Source organism: Ictidomys tridecemlineatus, chromosome 1, assembly GCF_052094955.1.
Source record: "Ictidomys tridecemlineatus isolate mIctTri1 chromosome 1, mIctTri1.hap1, whole genome shotgun sequence".
In the NCBI taxonomy this organism is placed as follows: domain Eukaryota; kingdom Metazoa; phylum Chordata; class Mammalia; order Rodentia; family Sciuridae; genus Ictidomys; species Ictidomys tridecemlineatus.
The window spans coordinates 143,937,183-143,961,358 of NC_135477.1; the positions used below are offsets into that span (position 1 = coordinate 143,937,183).

Sequence of the window (24,176 nt, forward strand, 5' to 3'; positions counted from 1 at the left end):
GAAAAATTCTTGCTTATTTTTGTTCCCCTCGGCTGCTGAAAGTCCATGTTATCCTGATCTTAGAGAGGAGACCCAAGTCCATATTTTGTGGAATGGGAAACGACAACATAATTGAATTAGGATTCATTCACAAAAATAGTCATTTCAACAAGAAAATACATTGTCTACATATTTACAAGGGTTAGGGTCCAAAGTTGAGTAGGAAGGGAACAATATATCAAAACTTCAGCCGAAGAAAAAATTTAAAGTGTTCACATGGACCGGCCAGCATAAGCAGTTCTGCCAGAATACTTTTACCTGTGTGATGCACATGTTAACTCCCTGATGATGTGATGATAGAAAGACACATAAAACAGCTATTTTTCCTGGCAGAGAGCCCTCCTGTAAACCTAGAGATATTTAAATGACATATCTCAGCTGTGATCCTGGCTATATGTAAGGATTAAAAGAAGCCATTGAATTGCATAATAGATTTCTTCTGTATACATTGCTCTTCCTGCCAGCTTCAGGCTTGAGATTTTTGCATCTGACCCATGCAATCTTGCGTTGGAAAGAATTAAAATTGTGTGTGTGTGTGTGTGTGTGTGTGTGTGTGTGTGTGTAATAAAGCGTAATAAAGCAGTGGGGCTTTGTCTTGTTAGCTTGTGGGACATTTGTACAATGATGAAGGCCATTGTGGAAGGATAGGGACTCATTTGTCATGTTGAAAGAAATTAATCTTTGAGAACATACATATATATTTTCCAAGATTTCTAAAGGAATGAGAATCAACCTTTTGAGTTTCCTTTATTCTTCCATTTCAAGCTGCAAACTCTGAGGCAATGTGCTTTTACTGTTATTCTGCTCTTGAGTTTTCCATAAAATGTTGCCACTTCTTTCTCTTCTCCATATGCTTTCTCACCTAAAGTGTAACAGCTAACTGGTGTCTTGTTTGTTTTACTTACTCCTGTTATTGATTCCTCCTCTTTAATGTTAAACTGAACAGGAGCCCTGAGAAGCAAATGGGGCAGCTCAGAGCCTCTTTCTTTTGCATTCAGACTCTTCAAATTAGGAAGAACTGGCAAATAAATAAATGAATAGTCTTGCTTTTAACCCGCCTATAAATACGTTTATGTCTCTTAGTAATGGATTACCCTTGTGAATAAGTAATCATTTAAATTTTAATCTGAGCATCAGAGTTGAAGATATGGAATTGCTCAGGCTTTTCTCTCAAACTCTCTCTTTGATTTTCAAGATAAAGTAAATTAATTAATGTGCACTTTTCAGTTGAAGAAATGATTAAGACCCAGCTGTGTCTGTGAAATTATAAGTTATGATGCAACATAACTCAGGACTTATTAGTGCTTTCTTTTGACAGGAAGAAAAGAGACATAGGTAGCTAATATTAAAATGGTGTTCCAAAAAGCACAAGTTAGCAGTTTGTTTGCCAAATTAACTTTCAAAGACATCCAGGTTACAAAGGTTGACATTTCTACATGCAAATCTTAAATGATTGATGGGCTACTGTAAAACAGCTTTGTTCAAAAAAGATAATCTTTGGCAGGCTACTTCAAAGACCACTACTCTGGAAAGATGGAAAAGCTTCTTTATAAAAAAAGCTAGAAATCCATTTTATATTAATTTCCCTGATAGATCAATGTGTATTTGAAATATGCCTGAGAATTAGAATTATGTGATATTTATTGTATTAGGAGTCTTTTTTTTTCCCGTATCCAGCAGTTCCACGTGGGATTTTTATTTCTAAGATGTAGAAGAATTTTTCTACACATAAAGAGCATCTTTAAGATGGGTAGAACAGTATATATGGCATTTTATTTACTACTGTTTCATGGCAAGGTAGTATTTAAGACCAAAATATATAGAAAAAGGATGTTTTTAAATCAGTGTTACTGGTTCAGATTTTAAATCAGTGTTACTGGTTCAGATTTTCCTTGTGGGGTCCTTCACAGAATCTGAAAGTATTTGCTTATTTCTTTTAAAATATAGATTGTTTTATTTTATTTATATCTAAGGTCACTATAGAATTAGGCAAATGAGGGGTGAAAATCTCAGTTAAGGGGTTCAGCAGACACTACAAATGAGCAATAGGGTCAGTTGTGTGTGTTCATGCCCTGGGAATAGAGGTGCCATACCTTGGAAATTCTGTCACTTAGGTCAATATGACATATATTCTAATTTTCTATAAAGAAAATGAAAATCTTTATTACTATCAGAAATCTAATTTTTTCAATATTGGCAACTATAAGCTTCTGAAAGATCCCAGGCTAGGCCCACAAAATATGTCTGAGAGATGGCAGTATTTAATCTGTATAGACCTGTTAAGAAAAAGAAGCAGATTTACCTTAACAACAACAACAAAATGCTCCCCAGATGTTTACACTTTTTGGAATGCAGAGTTTCCTAATTGTGCAATAGCTGTTATACAGTGGCCTAAACATGGTCCAGTCATAGGAACTAAGACCCTGTGTCCTGTGTTTGGAAGAAGCTTTGCAAAAGGACTCGAGTACAGGGGAGGAGGGTACAGTGGGCATAGGGTACAGGTTTCTCATGGAGAACAGTTATCAGTGAATTCACAGGGGACAAGATATGAGGCAGAGGCCTTTTTGTCTCAAATTATCTTCAAAACCATTTCATTTTATGGAATTGAATATAGCTGACTTGCAAGAGGAAAAAAAATCCCTTCTTTGCTCTTTGGCAGGGTGAAGTAGAAAAATAAAGTCTCCCCGCTGAACTACTATGAGGTCAGAAGCCTTGCTGCTATATTTCACACTACTACACTTTGCTGGGGCTGGTTTCCCAGAAGATTCTGAGCCAATCAGTATTTCGCATGGCAACTGTAAGTACCACAAACTTGCTCGCCTTACCTTTCTGCAGACAGCCTGTGTTGGCCTAGCAAATGATTAAATAAATAAATAGGAAAGCAGGCTTAATCGTTTCCACCTGTGTAGATGGCAAAGGTAGATAATCTAAGTCTAGTCAGATTGATGGGATGAGTATTATGACTCCATCAGATGTTATGAGGACAAGTGTGAGCATCTGAAATGCCCCTCAATAACCCTGCTGATGTCTCAGCTACTGCGTGGAGGCTAGCTATGTAGGAGAAGGTCACTATCATCTGAGTGTTGATGTATTACATGTTTTCATATACAATCAAAACATGGGCATTATTACAAGATATGAATGGAGAATGATTATGTTGCCCTACTTTAGAGAAAAAAATTAACCTTTTTTTTTTTTACTTAGAAATTATATCATTGCTAGACTTGGGTAAAGAGTGATTTTTAATTTACAAAGTACCTATTTAACCAGTTATAGCTTTCTTTTGGTATTTGCTTCATTGATGAGGGTAGATACAGACATCATTAAAAATTCAGGTGTCTCCTCTCAAGAGGAAAGTTCTACCTGTGTGTTGAGTGGAACATCCAATTTACTACTTTTTTTCCTATTCCCCACAAAACTCAATATTTTATCCTAGTAAAGGTAAAAGAGAACGTTTTCCCCAAGTACCTATATTTGCAGTAATTTTCCCCAAATACTGAGTGAATCATATAAATGACGTTTAACATTAATATGGGAAACTAATGAGACCCATGAATGCCCAGACTCAATTGAACACTGGGGGCAAAAAATAGAGATTATTTTACATGAAGATGAGGTGGCAAGACTGACACATAAAACAATTAGAGAACAAAAGGTCAAAGGTCATAATTAATGACCAAATTGTGTAGGTTAATATCATCCACTCCTGAAATGGCAGAGTTCCCCACACTTAAGATACCAAATAAGCAGCCATTGACTGCTATTTGAGATAAGTTATCTATCTTTGGCACCTCAGTATAGAAGAGATCCCTGCCTGGTGGGCTGCTGAAAATCGCACTTCATTGGTCACTCAAATCTGTGATAATAGAGACATGAATGATTTTAGCACTTCCCTGATGAATGGGCAAATGAAATTTCAGAGTCGTAGAAGGAAAGGCACAAGGCAACCTCATACCAAGCCTACTCGTGAGTAAAATTCACGGAGGTTTTCTAATAACATACCAACTGCGAGTGATGTTCAGGTACTGCAGGGGTTTAAAGTGTGGGGTCTAAGCATGAATCTGTAAATGATTTTTTAGTTACTATTTACACCCCTACTCCTCCCTGGAAAATACTGCCTTTTAAACGTGACTCATCTTTCTTTCCTGTTTTTGGAGAATTGCCAGTGACTATAGGTTTAAAGCAGAGAGATGTTGAGATATAGGTATTTCAAAAGATCAGATATTATTACAAATTGCCCACTCTCAGCCAAAGAGAACTGTAGGAAATAAGAAATGTACTCATTGACTGTCCAAGTCGGGGAAAATTCCAGATCACCCGACTGGCTACACTCAGTTTGACCCTAACCCGTCAAAGCCCACATTTCTGTGAGATTAGCCAATTGCTTAACTCTGGAGTGAACTTCCCACAGTTCCTAGAATGCCAACCAACCTAGCAGGGCTGCCTTCAATAGTAGATTATTCCAACTGGACGCCTGTGGAGACTGTATTTTTCTTCTGGCTCCTGGACGAAGGCTTTCGCCTCCAGACCACATTGCCTTTGTGGTGATTGATGGGAAAGCTGCTTTGAAATAGTTTTGTCCCGAGACAAGATCTTTGGCAGCCTGCCCCCTCAGGCTTAGCACTCTACACAAGATGAAAAGAAAACTGGAAGAAAAGAGCACCTTCGTGCAAAGGGTTCACTTGCAAGTTTAACCCCCAGAAATTTCTGACACTCAGAAATGGAAGTCCAGGCTTATTATCATGTGGGAATGAGGTGTAACTTGATCATCCTTAAAGAGCACTGTTCTGTCAGAGTGGTTCCTAAAATAGCTGACTTGTGTGGAGGTGGAAAAATGGCGGCATGGTCTGAATTAAAGCATGGTTTTGTTTTTTGTGGCCCACCCTCTCCTCACCCTGCCCTGTCGATTCTTGGCTTGATCTGCTTTTTCCTCTCTTGCCCCATCTCTTCTTTTCTCAGATACAAAACAGTATCCGGTGTTTGTGGGCCACAAGCCAGGACGGAACACCACACAGAGGCACAGACTGGACATTCAGATGATTATGATCATGAACAGAACCCTCTACCTTGCTGCTAGGTAAGTGGTCTTTTCCTCACGTCTGCCTCAAAGTTCAAATACCTAAATTTGCCAGCTATGTGTCACGTTTAAGAACTTGAGTCTCCCTAACTGTGTTATTTAATTTAAAGGCTGCTTTAGTTAGTCAAGCAATCACTCTTTCAAGATTTTCTGTGTCTGTTTAACTCTGTATGGATTTCCAAAGAAATAATTGCATATTTTGGAACTTAGCTTCAAATAATCTACTGTGTGTCTTGAACATATATGCAAATACTTATCCGAGCACCCAGCAGTGCTCTGCTTTTTGATACTTATCTGTTAAATTAAGTTGAACGTGTAAATATGTATTACACAATGTGTCTATAGGTGTGCATTATGAAACTATTTGTATTTTTGCAGTGAATATTATATATTACTTTGAAAGCATGACAATGGTACCCCCATAAAGCATAATACTATATATATTTTTTGAAGGGTTTCTCATTTTTGCCATAGTAAAAAAAAAAAAGTCATCTGTGGTGAAATAGCATTTGGTCAGTCTGATATCTTCAGGCTGAATGCATGGTAAGAATATTGCCCAGACAGGGGGTCACATGGATTTGTACAGAATTTGTTCAAATTCTGTCCTTAATTCAGCTGGACCACAAGTTCTCTGGCTCTAAGTATTCTCTGCAGATGAGAGGTTAGGTTAGCTTAGCTTAATTGAAGTACCTTGGGATTCCAAAAAATGTATGGTTTCCCATGTTCTGAGTGTGTAACTCATTCAGAATAACTCCAAATGGACCCAAGTGGGTAGCACTATCCTGTGGTATTCCTCTGTGGTCCTACCTGATTCTCAGCAAATTAGTCACTTCACACTGCAAAGATAGAGAGAGAGAGAAAGAGAGAGGGAGGATATTTGTACTTGGCTGTAAACACGGGTTAAAAAAAAAAAAAGTTATATACTAGCAGTCCTTGATTCCTTTAAAGTAATTAGATATTCTGAGGTGACAAGTTTTGCATATTAAAAAGCCATTGGTATGATTAAAACATCCTGAAAATAACCCACATTGGTCACAGGGAGCTAAAATACTTTAAAAAAATGTTTACTTCACAAATACAGCACATATTATTATGTGCATATTATTTATGTTCATGTTTTATAGTTGTATGTTCTTTAGAAATGTTAACTTGTTCAGTGCCAGAAACAAACCAACAAGAAGGAGCTACTCTTCCCCCTCGTGTACTAGTGACGGGGGAATCCAAGGGACGGAAAGGTGAAATGACCATGCCCCAATGATAGAGGCAGGATTTAAGCTGGGGTGGCCTTGCTCTGGAGACTACACTGCCACTCCCTGTCCTGTACTACCTGCAGAGGAAGAAACTACTACTTGTCCTGAAACTACTTGTCCTGGTAATTACTTTCTAGTAGCTGTTGCCCAAGAGCATCATTGTTGTGGGTTTGCTATAAAGCTTCCCAGTGAGGTATCAGCACCTACCATTCAGGTAGCCTACCAGCTCCATATAAATAACCATTTTTAGTTTCCTAAATGTAGCAGGGCTAGATTACATTTGTATCCAATTAGCCAAAGACCAATCAAATAAACGATTAAACGTTGGATCTGTGAGAAATAGGTAGACTCAAGATTTCCTGTGAGTTGTTCATTTTGCAGTTGAGTCTCTGGGAGCAAAAATGGTCTAACAGGTGGCCTGTGTACCCAATGATTTAGCATAGGTGTGGGCTGCAGGCCAGGGCAATGGAAGCTTCAGGAGCCAGGTGCTCTGTAGACTTGAAAGTGCCTATTATTCCAGCTCATTAAAACCAAGACAGTTTCACCTGAACTCCCCACCCCAAGGAAAGGAAAAAGGAGAAAGAAAAACAGGCTTTTTTTTTTTTTTTTAAACTGGGCAACAGGCTCATCATAAATGAAGGTCAAATTTGTAACATCCTTCCATTGATGTGTTGGTTTTTCATTCCATAGCCAGTTACTTCCCTTCAATACACACTCTTAGAAAAATTCATGAAGGAGTTCCATGGCTTCTATAATTAGGGGCTCTCCTTTTCATATTTCCCAACATTGCTCTGAGAGATCCATGTTCCTAGGCAGCAAGTCACCCTATTTAAAGTTAAATCCTTCCTAGGCTCAAGCCATGGCAACATAACCTAGTTGTACTTGATGGAAGAGGGAAGAAGAAGTCTTAGGACAAGTCAGTTTATGTTCAAATAACTGAATTCAGGAAGAGCAACGTATAAAATGTGGGACACACATATGGGAAGTTGCGAATGACCCCCAACCTTAGACTATGGTTGACAATAAAGTGCTTTTTTTTTTTTTTTTGCTGGGACCATATGATCTTTTAGATATCGGAAAAGGTTGTAGTTGTCAAAAAAGGGGATTTCATTCACAGAATTCTATTTTAAAAGGTTTCCCAGTTCTTCCAGACAATCGGTGTCAGCAGTCAAAAGCTAAGCCCCTTCCAGATCCCTGGGGACCATGGGAGGCTTGGTAGCAAGAACCCCTTTCAGTTCTTTTTTTATTATTATCCACTTTGTAAATTCTTCTTTCTTTTTAATCTCTAAACTACTAATTAACATAAACAGGCCATGCCAAAAGGGGGCAATCTGAGAGCTTTCTGAGGAGTTGCCAATGCATATTAATCAGTTGTTAATTTACAATTCATATATTCAGCTCCTACTTCAGTTTGGAGGGGAGGCTGGGCAAGGAAAGGCTTAGAGCCATCTCAAACCTGATACCAAGTCACAGACACATTCCAATCATGTGCTTGGCCACAGCACCACCATAAAGTCAAGCAAGTAATAAACTAATGCAGTAAACTGCCTTAAAATTAAAGGGCAGGGTGATTATGGCACCCTACTGAAGTTTGAAGAAGCTTCTCAGTTCAGCAGTTTACAAAACAGGCGCCTCATTCTCCCCTTCGCCACCCTTACACACACATTGACATGAGCAGGCAGGAAGTTGTAAAACTACAGTCCTGCCCCCTCCTTTATTTTCATATGAGAAGCCTGTTTTTATTTTTATTTTTCTCCATTGTGCTTTTCCTAGAAGCAAACGGATTTTCCAAGAAAGGAAAACATCGCTGTGTGTGTGTGTGTGTGTGTGTGTGTGTGTGTGTGTGTGTGTGTGTGAGACTCGTGCAAATAATTCCTTTCTCTTCTTCTTCTCCCCCTGCCTTTCCTTTTAAGCAATGAGGGGGCTTTAAAGTCTATACAGGAGCCTTGAGGTCCTGGTTTAAAGCTGTGGATAATTTTCCAGCCTCAGGACTTCCTGTGCTTAAAAAAAAAAAAAGTCAATGTTATTTCAAGGGAAAATGAGCTGTTTGGCTTTCCCTTAGTAGCCCCCCATCTCCTCTGTTGAGTATAGTTCTTTTCTTTTCTTTCTTCTAAATTCCAGACAAAAACACCCTTGTACTCTGCTCACACAGAAGGGGAGGTTTAAATATAGCCCCACACCTGAGCTGCTGATTCTGTTTCTCCCCTTCCAAGGGAAGATTGGCAGCAAACCATAAAGACAACCAAATTCTCAGCAAAACAGGAAGGTGAGCAGAAGCAAGAAGTGTAAACTTTAACTCAAGTACATTTCAGATTTTAATTGACCATCATTTTGTAAAGAAAAGAGTGGCTTCTGGAAAGAATTTACCTTTATCATCTTCCATCTTGTCAATCAAATCATCAAAGCTAAGACTGAAAATATATTTCCTAAAGAGAGATGGAGATGGAGATTAGCTTTGTTTAGCCTCTCTGATGAACAGATGTAGCATGCTGAATACCAAGCATTTGCAGATATGGAAAGGACATGGGAATCCATCTGGAACCTTTGGGCCAGTTTAATCTCCAGAGTCTTCCCACCTTAGTTGTAGCTATAAAGATGCTCTAGTTCTGGTGTTAGAGAAAATGGTGACTATGGAAATTGTTCTTTAATGATGTCCCAGGGAGCTAGATGCCATGATATTTCTGGAAGTGTTTCCAGGGGTAGTTCTTGTATGCTAAGTTCTTCTTTCCTTTTTCTAGCACGTAGATGTCATGTTGTTAAAAAAAAAAAATCTTGGGTATGGGCTTATCTGCCCTCAGTGAGCTACATTATTAAGCAGAAAATGACCTGTCTTGATTCTTGTTTGACCTTGTATTAATTTTGTTTTGTTTGTAGGGACCATATTTATACTGTTGATATTGACACATCCCACACAGAAGAAATTTACTGTAGCAAAGTAAGTAGTTTCAAAACCATCTCCTAAAATGGAGGAGGTTAGTGTTGTTTTGAAGATAATTTGTATTTTAAATGCAATGTATCATGGGGATGATGTAGCTAAATTTGGAAGTGGCAACATGCTTTTGTAAAAATCTTAATTTGGGGGCAAGTTAGGATGTAACATGCATTCAGAAACAGGTACTGCATACCATATGTGTGCATATATGTTTTGAAGTTTCAGTTAATTTTCTAAAATCCTTTAATAAAATAGCACCTGATTATCTAGGAAAATACCAATTTTCGTAAGATTTTTGTCCTATGAATATGTTCCACAAATGTTTCAATGTTAATGTTTCAAGGTCTTGAAATATGAAGTTTGATTTGACTATTGTGAGTTAGGAACTTGATGATTATGCATTTCAGATAGACAGAAAGTCCAACTTAAGCTTTCCTCACAGCTCCATGTGGGGATATTTTAGTTTATAAAATGTGTGCCATTGAAGTAGGCAATTGGCCCATTAATTCATGTGAAAGAGCATAACCTGAATTAAGTCTTTGTCCACCTGAAGTGAATGTTCCCTTTATGTTTAAGGAAATGACTTCCATATTTTAAGGAAAAAGGCTCCTTTACAAAAAAAAAAAATTGATTTACCAATGGAAAGGACAAGTACATGTTTTTTTTATCAAAATGAGCATAATTTAACAAGTTAATTTGGATAGTTTATGTGAAATTTCCATGCTGTTGTTTCTTCTTCTTCTCTTTCTCCTTTATCTGTAGCTCAAAGAGAAGACCATTTTGTAGTTTAATGAATAGATAGGAGTTCAAAATTAAATGAACATTCCCATCTCTAATCTTTTGTTGTTATGGTGAATTAATCATGGAGAAAGGGGTGTGGAAAGCTTTCAATAAATATATGTTCAGCCTCTAGTCTCCCCAAGGGAACTCTTACTTCTAAAATCAAATGCAGCAACCTCTGGGCTCTAATTGATTTCTTTCTTGATCCCTGCAGAAACTGACATGGAAATCTAGACAAGCTGATGTAGACACATGCAGAATGAAGGGAAAACATAAGGTAGGCAATTTTCATTTCTCCTGCAGCTGCCACTTTGGGTTAAGTTTTTTGATGGTTATCTCCACCGTGGACTGTGATGTCGTATGCATCATGTGATTCCCTTTTCCCCGGTAATTGCTTTTTCCATCAACTTATTGAAGGCTTTAATTTGCAGAAATAGTTTGCTTTTAATGTGATGAAACATTACGACAGCTTCTAGGACAGCATCGTGAACTCCTTAGGCACTCTCAGGATTATGGACAAAAAAGCTGGCCGCCCAGGTCTTCTGAGTGCTCTGTGTGATAGCCCACCTCACAGGCAAGGGCCCTCTGGGATTTTGGGGAAGTGCTCATAAAAGGCTGCCTCAAACATGTAGGCTTTTTTTTTTTTTTTTTGCCTTTGGTCATATAACAACATAAAAACACACTTCAGCCAGAAGGCTTGTACATCAAGGGACCCCAGAGCATCTGGCATTAAAATTAATATGATGGGAGATTGGCACTTCCAGCTGGCCTTCTTTTTGTGGTATAAAGTAAACACGCATTCTCCCATTTGATGCCATTTTTTTTTATTTACTGCTGAAACAATGGTTATTGACATCATCTCTTGGTTAACATCAGGAGTAACTCCAACTTTTAACAGGGCAACTCCTCCACCATTTTCACCATAACGTAGTATGAGCAGATGGTGGGACTCGGTGACAAATGGATTTCTGTGTTGAATGGACTGGGTATAAAACAGTTTGAATTATTTTGCAGGATGAGTGTCACAACTTTATTAAAGTTCTCCTGAAGAAAAACGATGATACGTTGTTTGTCTGTGGAACCAATGCCTTCAACCCTTCCTGCAGGAACTATAAGGTAAAGGCTATTTGTCTGTTGGAACCACACAGCCAGGAGGTATTTCATAATTTACTGTGATTGTACCCACAGAAACCTAAGAGGGGTAATTTAATACCACCTGGGTTCCTCTCACTTGTTCAACTTAATGTATTGCTCCACATGAGTGATCCTGAGCAGGCTTCTAAGCTTCCTGTTTGTTCAGGATTGATTGACACATCTTTAAAGAGCATACCCTGCAAAGGTAGTTTCTCTAAGACCTTATTCTTTATTGTTCAGAAGTCCGACATACTGACCACATGGAATTACCATGTGGATTTCCTCTCTGTCTCTCTTTCCCTTTCTTTTTCTCCTTCCAATCCCACAATCTCCCCTCTGAGCAAAAAAAATACACTTAAAAGGTATCTCAAAAGCATGCTGTTTAAAACTGTAGACTTTCCTCTTGGGAAGATTTTCAAGAGCACAGAAATTTGATTCCATTTAACACTTATCTTACTTGACCATGACCTTACTTACATCGGCCTTTATAAAAGGAAAAAAATAATGAATTCTCAGAGTTGGTAAATCTAGTTAGCACGCATGCAGCTGATAGAGGGGCTGCCAAGGAAGCCAGGCGCTCACCAGCTGTGGAAGCAGACGTAGCGATGGTTTAAGGTCGTGGCTCCACATCTGTTAACTGTCCTTGTCCCTTCTGTTTGCTGAAGATTTTACTCAACAAGCATCGAGTTTTTACTGTGGCCAGGCACTGACAGATAGGAGGCTTCCACTCTTAGGAAGCCAGACAGGGAGAAGAAAATTGCAATTCCATGGGCTTGCTGCCATGGGACGCAATGCAGAAAATTGCTGAAGCACAATTACCCTAGCCTGGGTGAAGACTTGAGGCAGGCCGCAGGAAGGAGGTAGGATGCCTCCTTCTCTTTAGAGTTCCTGGGTGCTGTTCTCATGCCTGGAACACAAATACCCTCAGCCTATAAGAAACCCAGAGGCTCTACAAGGAACCACATCTGGGGTTGTCCAAAACTTAATGTGGTACCTGCCCAGCAAGTGCTTGTTAGTTTTTGTGGAATAAACATGAAGAAGGTAATGCCTTACCTTTGCACTGAGGATAAAGAGAAGTTAGCCAAATGAAGGAAGAGGACACTACAAGTAGGTGAGCGGCGTGAACAAAGGCATGAGAAATAGCCATTGAGCTCAAGAAACTTCATCTGGTTCTCAGTTGCTAGAATTTGAAGTGACAAGTGATAACAGAAAGAGGCTAGAGAGGTAGATAGCTCAAAAGATGAAGGCCAGACAATAGATTCAGGATATACTTATGTGACAAAAATCAGGAGGATTTTAATAATTGATAAGGAGCACAGGACAAGGAGAGCAAGAGCAGTCAAGGATGACTGCTAGGGTGTCCCTTGGATGGGGCAGTTTAGAGAATAAAAGAGATTCAGCAAGGGTAGGGTGGAGGTAGTAAGAATTGGGGGTTCTGCTCTGAATGTTCTAAGGAAGGATGAAACTGGGGGGCGGGGAGCAATGCATATGAGGAATGAACAGAGATATCCAGCATGGAAATAAGCCTTGATTTGGAGAGAGATATAGGGAGAAATATAAATTTGAGTCTCTGCATCATAAAGTGCAATCCTAGGGGTATAAAGAATGAAAAAAAGCAATGATAGGCTGGGAAAAGAACCACTGGGCTCGCTGCAAAGATCCTCCTGCCTTTTCTTAACAGAGAAATGAAGGGAGGGTCTGGTTTACCCTCATGCTCACCTTCCATCAAGTGCTTAGAAATGGATACCAGCAGGGCCAGGGTTAGGGGAGGCAGGTGAGGCCCTCAGCTCTGATGCAAAATATACAGGAGGACCCCGCCCCCCAAATGCAGTAATTAAGATAAATTTGATTTTTTATGTCATCATTTTTAAAAATCAAAATTAGTACAAAAATGTCTATCGTGAACAAAAGATCAAATCTTAAAATAAAGGCAGGATTCATTAGTTCACAAGCAAGGCAGCCCAGCCAGCCCAACATGTATTCTAGCCAATGACTGCAAGCTCAGGTTTCAACTCTACCACTTAATATTCCATCCCTGTTTGTCATTGTTTGGGACTCATTTAGATTAATGCTCCTAACACATCCCAAAGAATTCCCCAGCTAGAAAGCTATCTTTTATGACAAATTACGGGTTTCCTTGGCACTATGATACACTGGCCACTCGAGGTCTAGCTCATTCTTTCCAGGCATGTTCCATTTCCCACGGTGCCTCACCTATAGTGAGCGCTGTCACCTCAGCTTGTTGTAGCCACACCTGCAGAAACATATTGTGGGAGTCTGGACCTCCCAGAGCCCACACATGGGTTGCTGTTCATGCTCAGCCCCTGCTATATTCCTAGCACTGTAAATGGTCGTAAGTTACCTCTGGCATTGCTCAGAAGGGTGTTCTCTTGGGCTCAGGGCACAGTATGACTTTGCTAATGACATGGGACACAAGGTATGTGGCTGCAGGGAGAATGACAGTCTATCTCTAAAGTGCTTTTTATCAACAGATCAGGACCAAAGATGCAAAGCAAAACCAGTTAGCTGGTCTTTCACTGAAAACTTCAAGTCTTATCACAGCACAGAAGTATCCATTTGGTTAGAGTAACTTGAGACAGGAAAGTGACAAATGTTCAGCTTCTTTCTCTGCACCATGGCCTGATTTATACAATTTTTATATTTAAAAAAAAAAACAGAGTTAGAAAGATTAGAGCCCTAAACAAGATTACCTGGGGGAGAATTTGAATACTATGTGGTTAAACCATGCAATTCCACTCTTCATCCCCTTTCCCTCTAGGGCTCTACACCTCTTGAACTTTCTGCAAAAGTCAGGCTGGTTCTTTGTATCATTATCCGTACCCTATGGTGATTTAATTTCCCAGGGGTTGCTGTTAAGTCTGAGATTTGATGACCACTATAAGGATTAATTCTTACTTCATCGAAAGAGGATTTCACTCTGCCATTGTTTTATTTCTAGACCTTTCCAGAGTTATGAACCAATGCATTAATTCTTCACAGCTTCTTGCCTTTGACTAGCTATAGCTATAACAACTTTTTTTTTTTTTTTTTAAGGAAAGGTTACATTTAAAATTTTTTTTTAAAAAAAAATCCTATTCCCCTTTTATACAGTTTCCCCATTGCTAGGATCAGAATGAGCACTACTGGGGGTGAGGGCATTTCCGTTGCCTCATTGTGTGCTAAGCATCATTTCTGAAGATGTGCCAGACCCACAGACCACAAACTCTGTCACAGTTCAACAGAAAGCTCTTGTTGGGATAAAATATCTGGGAAAGACTTTCATAAAGAATGTGCTGGGGGTGGGGCAGAGTACATTGCTTTAAAGGATGTCTGATTTGCCTGTCTTCCCCTAAAAACGTCTGTTTTAAACTCAACTGAGCCATAATTTAAAAACAGATGACTTCAACAGGACCATCTTCAAGTGATTCCTGATAGTAAAGTCCTGTTCCATCTCTGACACTGGGCTTTAAGGCAAAAGCACAGATGATTGGACAGCACCGAGTGATGCTCATGAGATCCTCTCTTTCCTTCTGGGAAAGACCTGAAGCTCCTTGATTTGGGGAAGCTTGATGTAGCACCAATCACCAATGGCCTTTGCATAGATCTTCCCTCAGCACCAGTTTACATCCTTTTAGTTTTCAAATGTGTGGTCAAACCATGCAATTCCCTGTAAAGAAGATTGAACCACAAATGGGTATAAAAACATTAGCGATGTGGAGATCGTTTTCTGGACTCGGTGGTACTAAGATTTTATATGCTAGAAAGATCCCACAGAGTAAGAAGAGAGACAGCATGTCATAAAGTAGGAGCCACTGTGTCCCTGATCAGGGTAGGCCAACCTCTGGCCAGCACAAGGGGATTAGTTCTTGCTCACAGCACAGTCAATTGTGGGTTAGAGAAAAGGGTTTTTCCTTGAGGTGATGCAGAAGGCCAGGCTTCCTCCTGCTCAGACCTCTTGTAGGGTCCTAGAATCCTTAATATCTGGTATGGAGAGAGAAAGAGCAAGATGGAGGCCACTGGGAGGTTTTCAGGGTCAAGTCCAAGAGGTGGTATGCAGCCTCACATTCACATTCTGTTGGTCATAGTATGGTCACATGGCCATGTAGAACTGCAGGGGATGATGGGAAATGTACTTAGTGTGATCAGGAGGAAAGGAAAATGGGATTTTGGGAAACAGCCATGGAGGCTTTGCCACACCTACAAATGCTCATGGAGTCAAGTGTTTGTATTTCCTTTGGAGAAGTAAAGGCGAATGATAGCTACTTGGTAAAGAAGACCCTGAATTGACTTTTTAAAATAAATAAGAAATCCAGGTGTTCGCCCCTCAATACTACTTTGACAAAAATAAACTCACCAGCAGGCCAGTAATAACCTCTAACCTAAAGAAACAGTGCCTGAGTCGGGCAGCGGGAAATAGAAGTCAGGGGCTCAGTCTCTCACTGCTTCTGACCTTTGTGAGCCATTCAACTTTTGGGCCTCTATTTTCTAAACCTGGGCCATTTGCAAAATCACTTTCAAAGCTGCCATCCTATGATGCTGAAGCATGTGCAGAGGCCACCCATGTTCTGCTCATATTCATGTTCTTGCACCTTTCCTGATGCTGTATCATTCTGCCAAGTAACCCAAGGAAGAAATCCAGTGTCTTCTACTGGGATTTAAGCCAGAAAGGTAGGACTCATCATGCAAAACAAAACCAGAAACTAAGGTCATTCTCTAGAGTTCATGACTCAACAGGTAATTGGGACAGGTAGCTTTTCCCAGGGATTGCCTCAGAAATTCCCTGGTTTAGAATGTTTATTTCTAGACCACTTCATTAGGATATGGAGATATATTTATTATAATAAATATATCATGAGCAGACATGACCAAATTTTAGACTCTCCTAGCTATAGAATCTTGGTTAAGTGACTTAATCTCTTTTAGCCTGTTTCTTCATCTGAAACTCATAGATGTGCCTTGAAGAGAACTTATAAGGACATTTGCAAGTATGCATATGAATTACTATACACATGAAGTGCTTTATAAGTATCAGTTCTGTAACTACTGTTGGTGGTTGTTGTTTATAATCAAGTTATATTATTGCATTTAGATTGATACTTTGGAACCTTTTGGGGATGAATTTAGTGGAATGGCCCGATGCCCTTATGATGCCAAACATGCCAACGTTGCGCTGTTTGCAGGTAAATGACCCGATTTCTTCTTATTGCATTTGCTTTTGCGTGTTTCAGCCTGTCGCTGAGAATCTGCTCTGGAGGATTCGTGGAGTCACAGTTGTAGCCTGATTCTCTGGTGAATACTGTAATTAAGAGTGCCTTTTCCATTTGAAATTGTATAGAAATTGTACTTTTGCTTTTCTAAACAAGTCTTTGCCACACTCACCCATACTTTTGTGTCTGTAGAAAAGGATAACAGCTCAACATTGAATATGCGATGGCAAGTTTGGGCTCAAATAATAGAAAATCGCACCTCAAACCATGGATGTGGTTTAATGTTTGAAGTCAGGTAGACTTTGGGATTGATCAACAACAGTATTATCCCTGATGCTGCTGCTTGTCATTTTCCGCCTCTGTATCAACTCCATTATGAGACTGGCTGCCCCAATTAATGTCTTCTTATCTACATATAGAAGGGAAATGAAAAAAAGAACAACAAAAAAAAGAAACTTCTGGAATCTCACTCAGAGCAGTGAGGCCACATACCCATAAACTTCCAGCAAAATCTCACATATCATAGCCTGATTAAGCAATATGTCTGTCTCTGGTCCAAAGGTCCTGGTGGTTTAGAGGGTGATATTGATTGCTGAAGTGGGCCTGTATTCTCCCACCCCACACCTTCTCTCTGCTGTAAAAGATATAAAGAAGCAGCTGATAAGCCATCCTTTTAGTAGGATTTTTGTATATGACTGTGTTTTAATTAGGAATTTATTTAGGAATTCATTGCCAGCTGTGTGTGTGGAGGTGGGTGTTGAGAGAAGTGTTGGTATAATAGTGATTGTTATAGCATGTAATAAAGCAGTTAACTATAATTTCCATCACAACAGCTAAAAACTGGCACATCCTAGCTGTATAAGGGACTTTAGGGCTTTGATTATGAAACAAGATTGTTTCCCAGCTCCTTGAACTTCATCCTCAGAGTTACCCATTTGTGGGCCTGAATCTTTAGTCATAGATTGTAGAAACAGAAAATTTCCTGGGGTTCTCCTTCTAAGTGAGAGCCTGCTTTTTTGAGAAACAGCACTTCACGGCCACAAAGTCTCCTAGACTAATTTGCAAGCATGGGCAGGAGCAAAGCCAGGGGTAAGAGGGCTTGATCATATTCTAAAGTGCATACCTATACCAAATACCTCTCTGACTCTAGAACCTGCATTAGTTGGGACCTTGGAAGATGTGGGCTGAAGGAGAGATTTTTAGTTTAACTATAAAATAAAAAGAGAACTTGTAGCCTGAGGTAGAAATGAGAGATAGCACTGAGTGTTTACTGAGGCCAGTATGTTTCCAAGAGCTATTGAGAACAAATACACAAGATGAAACTATTATTTTCCCCACCCTAAGATGTACATCTGAAGAGTTTCCTGTTGGAATGTTTGAAATTTCATGAAAGCTCAGCCCTATTTGACTCAAGATCTGTACTGTGAGTGGATGGTGGCATAGCACCAACAATGGCAGAATAGTGTTCTGTTTTACAAGGAAAGTTCTGGTCAGATAGCAGTATTGAGTGTAAAACAGAGTCCTGGAGTGTTATTAAAAGGAGGAATAGCCATCCCCACATCCCACACTCCTCCCCATGTTCCACTGTCCCTAAAACCCAGACCTATCTTTATGACATAGGGTATAAGAATATAGAATATATATTCTATGAGAAAGCTTGCGATTTATAGATATGTGCTTGTCAATGCAAAGATTTGTGGTCTGCTGATTTGAACAAAAATAGAATCAGAACTTCTTAATGTAGAGTTGCTAATTATGCAGATATCAAGATAGCTCTTAGTTAAATCTGAGCAAATTTTCATTATTTTAAGGCCAAAGGTAAAAATAAATATTTTTAAGTTTTTATAATCTTCTTATTTTTAAATATGGTAGAACTTAAAAAGTACTATATTGTCTGTAAGTCACTTTGGCATATAATTAGTGGAAATATGTAATTCATTAAAAATAAATCCAAGAAGTCATTGTTTTTATTTTTGGATATAACTATTGTTTCTATTTAGTCTACATAGATTTTACTAACCTAGAACACCCCCAATTAGTTATTTGTTTGCAGAGTTTGCTAATCCAGGAAAGAACCAAAAGTTTTAGGGACCATCTCCAGTATTTATTCTCTTTGCCTTGGGTATACCCTCAAGCATCCCTCCCCAAAAGAATAAGTTCTTAAAGAAAGAACTCCGCCTCTCCCATCCCCTTTCTTCTTTGTTTTGGAATTTTGTAATTCATAATGTTTTCAGTTTGTGATTTGTGAAATCCTAAAGCAAATATCTGTTATTTAAGGTAGATTTAAGGGTTAATGAAGTCTTTTGACCAAATAAAGAGGAGTGCTGACCCTCAGGATAGAAGCAGGAATTTGGTCAGCCCCTTTGTGCTTATGAGCCTCCTCTGTTCAACTCTGCACACCTGCCCAGGCTGAGGACTCCCTTACCTCTGCCTGGACTTAAATTTTTCAGTGATCACATCAGCTTCTATCTTTCCCTGGGCTCCTACCTAATCCAGTTTACCATGGTGTGGTGGCAATAGCAGCATCCAAGGGTCCTTGGCCTTGAGATTTCAGTCAAGGTCCATCTAATCAAGTGCAGCAAACAACATTTTTCATTCACTCTGTTCCCTGAGCTGCTGCTGCTTAGAAAAATTGCCATGCAATTTAAAAAATGAAAAATGTTTCATCTCTCATGATCCCAATTTAAAATGGTTAGGAATATGGGCCAAGTATTTTCCCAGCGACTCTTGGATTTTTCCCAGTTGTCCTATCTCATTTGCCTGATGTAGGAAAGCAATCTGGGGGATGTCTTCATTATTCCCCATCCCCACTCTCTTGCTTGCACCCTGTTCACCTCTTTTCTTTTTCTGCTAAGATGGAAAACTATACTCGGCCACAGTGACTGACTTCCTGGCCATTGATGCAGTCATTTACCGGAGTCTTGGAGACAGCCCTACCCTGAGGACCGTCAAGCACGATTCAAAATGGTTGAAAGGTGAACAATTAAAAGAAGAAAGGTGTTGGGGGGTGGGTACATATCTTGTGGGAGATATAGAGTCTGGATGGACCAGACTGTAAATTCATTTTAGTAATGGTTTCTGACAGACCAAACCATGTAAATTGCATCTTTCACCTCCACTGATTTATTTACCTCCCCTTTTCCCTTCCCATGAGTTTCTGGAGTATTAACAAAACTACCAGTGCCACAACAATAGAATACGTCACATTCATCTTCCCCTGCCTGAAACTCTCATTTTGGAGTCCCACATGAAAAGAACTGAATAGTTCATTCACGAAAGAGAACAGGGATTGGAGGTAGTGGGGAGTAGGAAAGAGGCCATTCACATCCCTGTGAGTCAGGCTGACCAGGCAATGTGTACAAAATCCTCTCTGTAATATGGGCATTCCATTGTGGAAAATAAAATTACAGAGATTTGCAAAACCCATTTATTCTTGATTGTTGATGGCAAAGCTTCTGAAAGATATAATTTGTAGGCTTGAGAAGCCTTCTGAAATCACTAGCACTTGCAAGTGTGAAGTCATTAGAAATGGTTAGTGTTCACCAAATGTCTAATAGCCCTATACTTTTAATTAATAACATGTCTTTGGTTGCACTTGATTAAAATTCTCTTAACACTATGTGACATGTCCCCAATTAAAGTGTCTATTTGTCTACAGAACCATACTTTGTCCAAGCAGTGGATTATGGAGACTATATCTACTTCTTCTTCAGGGAAATCGCTGTGGAGTACAACACCATGGGAAAGGTAAGTGGGGAGGGTGCATCGGGCTATCTTGGAGCCCTGTAGCCTTTTCAGAGCTATAACAAATTACAGGGAACCTCTTAAATATTTCTATTTAAAAATCCAACCAACAGATGTTTGGTTAATTTCATACCAAATTCCAAGTATCTCGACATGTGGTTTTCAGGTACAGTTTTCCTTTTTAATTGAGTTGCTCCTTAGGGAGACTAAATATCCAGTATCTTCAAGCAAATTGAGTCTTGATATATTTATTATTTTCTTTCTTGCAAAAAGTGATAGAACAGTGAGGGAATGTCTATTTTATTAGTTATTTTTACCAGAGAGTAGATCAAGGTCACTAAGTTGGAGGACACAAATAAAAGGCCAGGGTGGCTTGCACAATTAGAGGAACTCATACTCTAAGGATGAGAGTCAGGCCCCAGAGGCAGGCAGTGAGGATGGCAGAGATGGTGCATACAAAGTGTGCTTTTGTTTGAGGAAATAAAAAGCTAAGCAGTCTGTATGGAAATGAGTTTATGTGGCTGGGAGCTGATCCCCTGAAGGATTTATGGCTCTGTATTAAATGCCACAGCCTTATCTTTTAAAACATGCTGTTTCAGTGCAGAGTTTTCCTCTTTTTTTTTTTTCTTTTGCTACTGATTTTAGAAACACAATATTAAATTAAGCACCTTGTTGTTCTGTTTCTGTTGTCAAGAAAAGGCAAATTCTAGTACGATGTTCTCACAAAGTGCCTGCATCTCATTTTCCCTGTGTGTTTTTCCTCTGCAGGTTGTTTTCCCTAGAGTCGCTCAGGTTTGTAAGAATGACATGGGAGGGTCTCAGAGAGTCCTGGAGAAACAGTGGACATCTTTCCTGAAGGCTCGACTGAACTGCTCAGTGCCTGGAGACTCTCATTTTTATTTCAACATACTCCAGGCGGTTACAGACGTGATCCGTATTAATGGCCATGATGTTGTCCTGGCAACCTTTTCCACACCTTATAACAGGTAACTATGCCCTGGCTGTGTTGACCTGAATCATTTCTTCCTTTTCCCACAGGGCTTCTCTTGTAATATGTAGTGTTCACAACTGACAGAAAATTTCCATTCACTCTTTGTAGCTAAGAACCACTTAACACTTAATTTTCATCAATGAATTAGTTGGAATTTACAAGCATTATTAAAATAGGATTTTAGGGGAAATAAATTATAACAATATGCTCTATTCATATTACTGGCATGTAAACACTTTTCATGTGTTATTCCTAAATCCCTCCTCTAATCTTGGAAATCCGAGACTGTTGTTCTCTTTTTATACTCAAGGAAACTGAGCTTAAAATATTAGATTACCTGGTCCAGGTAGTCAACAGTGGAAGACGCAGTTTTGGAAATAAGAAATGTTTTTCCCATCTTAGCACATGTAGCATTCCAATGGACTTTTAATATTTCCATTAATTAGCTAGACATCTTTTGAAGTAAAAACACTAGAAATATATTAAAATGCAACATTATGAAGTTTAGGATTGACATGAGTCTGTCCAGCATCCCACCCAGGGATCTAGTGACTGCCCTATTTGAGGAAGTCACCCTTGGGTGACCTCACTCAACAAATTAGATCATGGCCCAAATCCCAAACTTTGCTCTAGTGAGGATTTATAAGTCATTGAAAACTATACCTAGAGATATTGGATATCAGCCTATTCATTCCTATTTTTGTATTTGGTTAAGCTAAGACATGGTTAAGCTAAGACACTAATAATTGGTCCTAGAGCAGTGAAAACTGTATGGATATTACAGAATAGAAGGAAAGTAAGGGGTCCCTGGTACTCAGCTCTCCATGAAGCTACAAAGCTGTCACAGGTCTAGCACTGTTGTGTGAAAATGATCCTAACTCTGAGTATGGTCATGAAATCTGAATTTCTCTACCATGTTCTCGTCTCTGGGTATAATTTCTCATAGTCTAGATGGAATATCATCCTCTAAGAATACAATGTTTGTATTGTACTTTTTACAAAGACTCTTAAGAACTTGATGAGTGCTACATGACAGGCACAAAAATGATGAGAGTACTTTGGGGTTTTATTTTGGTTTTTAAAAGTTGCTTTGTAATTAAAATCCCATAGTGGGTTCTCTTGTGTTATAGGTACTCCATTTGAAGTATTTCTTAAAGGGTCTCTAGGAAATATCCACTGCGATGAAATTATATTTATTCAATAAAAATCAGAATATGGTAATCTAGTTTCCCATTTTAAAAATATGCATACCCATTTTCACTTATAAATTACAGTCCTTCTCTGGCTTTCCTCCCTCTGATTTTATCCCTTTCCACTCCATGTCCGCATAAGCAAACTAATGTGTTAGGTTGTTTCCTATCCCTAAGGGGCTCTCTTTACCCTGAGGAAGAAATCCAAGATCCTTGGCATGATATGCCAACTCCCTTGTGGTGTGGCTCCCTTCTCTCTTCGGCTTGTCTTCCTTCAATCCTCTGCTACACAGCCTGTGCCACTAGCCTACAGAACCAAAGTCTGGTTCTAGAATGTGCTGTGCTCTACATACATGATGCTCTCTGCCATGTGTGCCTGTCCAAACAACATCTGCACATTGCAACCCTGTGCATGCTCCAAGTCTTGGCTGAGTCACCTCCCGTGAAACTCTGTGCACCTTCTTTATGGGCTGCTTTTTACAAGATTGCCTTGGAGTTGTTATAATCATACTTGCTTCCACACTGAACGTGAGCCAAATGAAGGAAGGCCTCTATTGGTCATGGGGCACTTATTGCTTTAGATTAGGAATTTCAGAAATGCATGTTTAATAATCAGAAGTTGGAAAGAAGGGAATGGAGAAAAGATGACAGGAAGGAAGGTGAGGAAGAAACAAAAAGATACAAATGATTCTAACCTTGGGAAGATTACAAAAACCCCAGATTCCTTAGTTATTATGGATGCATTATAAAATTTCTCAATCAATTTATCTGATGTTTCCTAATATGGAAGGTAAATATGTAAACTTGTTGCATTTAGGAGAGAAAGAAGTAAAGAGTATCTTACAAAATTAAGTAAACAGGGCCAGGGATATTGCTTAGTCCATAGAATGCTTGCCTTGAATGCAGAAAGCCCTGAGTTCAATCCCCAGCACCACAAAAAAAAAAAAAGAAAGAAAAAAGAAAAAAAATTAAATAAACAATGCTAGGTTCCAAAATTCCAATGCAAATAGGGATCACTGTGTTAAACAGGCAATTCAGTGAATGTCAAATACATGTATGTATTCTGACTTTAAAATTCACCCTGTCACCTCGTTTTAAAGAAGCTTTCTAATCCTCTCCCTATTTCTTGCTTTATTAGTAATATTTCAGTAATTGTTATAAAACTAAACATGGCATAAAATTTTCCTAATCATGTACGAAGTGATTTCCATATCCTTTCAACATTTTGCAAAAAAACTAAATCTTTCTCCTGGCTGGATCCTGCTCTCACACTGCAGAGCGCCTCATCCCTTGCCCTGACTGCTCCCATCATGTAATGGCTCAGTACCTCAAAGCCTGATTAAACCTCTTGGCCAGCTGGTGTCTACAATTTATTTCGTCAAAATCAGGGAGCGATCATAGTCAAAACAAACATGGGTTCAAATGTAAACAGTATACCCAGATGAATGAATTATTCATGTCTTCCCACCATTGATTAAAAAACAAAAATGCCTAAGTCCTTCCAAGAGTGCCAGGCAAGGATGTAATTATAGGTGGAGATTACTGTCATTATTATTATTTAGCACTTTATAGAGTACTTTATTTGGAAAGTGATAATGTTTTAAGACTTAAATTATTTAATCTCATGCAAATTAACTGGAAATAAAAATTTAAAGATACAGCAACTAATTTAAAATGTGTGGTCACCTCACAACCACCACCTCCCACCGATACCACATTCTTGCATCATCAGTCTTTGGCTTAAAGATCCAAATTCAAAGAAGCAATGTGTGGATAGTAGAGTCCTTTTCTTTCAAATTTTCACAAACATTGGAGATGCAGATCGTTTTCCA

At 39.1% G+C, this 24,176-nt stretch overlaps 1 protein-coding gene across 5 annotated transcripts in view; it reads left to right on the forward strand.

Annotated features, from left to right (window-relative positions):
- Positions 1 to 24,176, forward strand: part of Sema6a (semaphorin 6A) — a 124,808-nt gene that overhangs the window by 61,846 nt on the left and 38,786 nt on the right. For all 5 annotated transcript variants that reach the window (XM_021736033.3, XM_005339498.5, XM_013364822.4 and 2 more), the window contains exons 2-10: positions 2,699 to 2,836; positions 4,999 to 5,116; positions 9,241 to 9,301; positions 10,293 to 10,355; positions 11,093 to 11,194; positions 16,302 to 16,392; positions 19,275 to 19,394; positions 20,078 to 20,166; positions 20,932 to 21,149. In XM_021736033.3, the coding sequence (XP_021591708.2) occupies positions 2,737 to 2,836; positions 4,999 to 5,116; positions 9,241 to 9,301; positions 10,293 to 10,355; positions 11,093 to 11,194; positions 16,302 to 16,392; positions 19,275 to 19,394; positions 20,078 to 20,166; positions 20,932 to 21,149 (962 nt within the window). In that variant the 5' untranslated portion in view covers positions 2,699 to 2,736. The remainder of the gene's footprint in view (positions 1 to 2,698; positions 2,837 to 4,998; positions 5,117 to 9,240; positions 9,302 to 10,292; positions 10,356 to 11,092; positions 11,195 to 16,301; positions 16,393 to 19,274; positions 19,395 to 20,077; positions 20,167 to 20,931; positions 21,150 to 24,176) is intronic.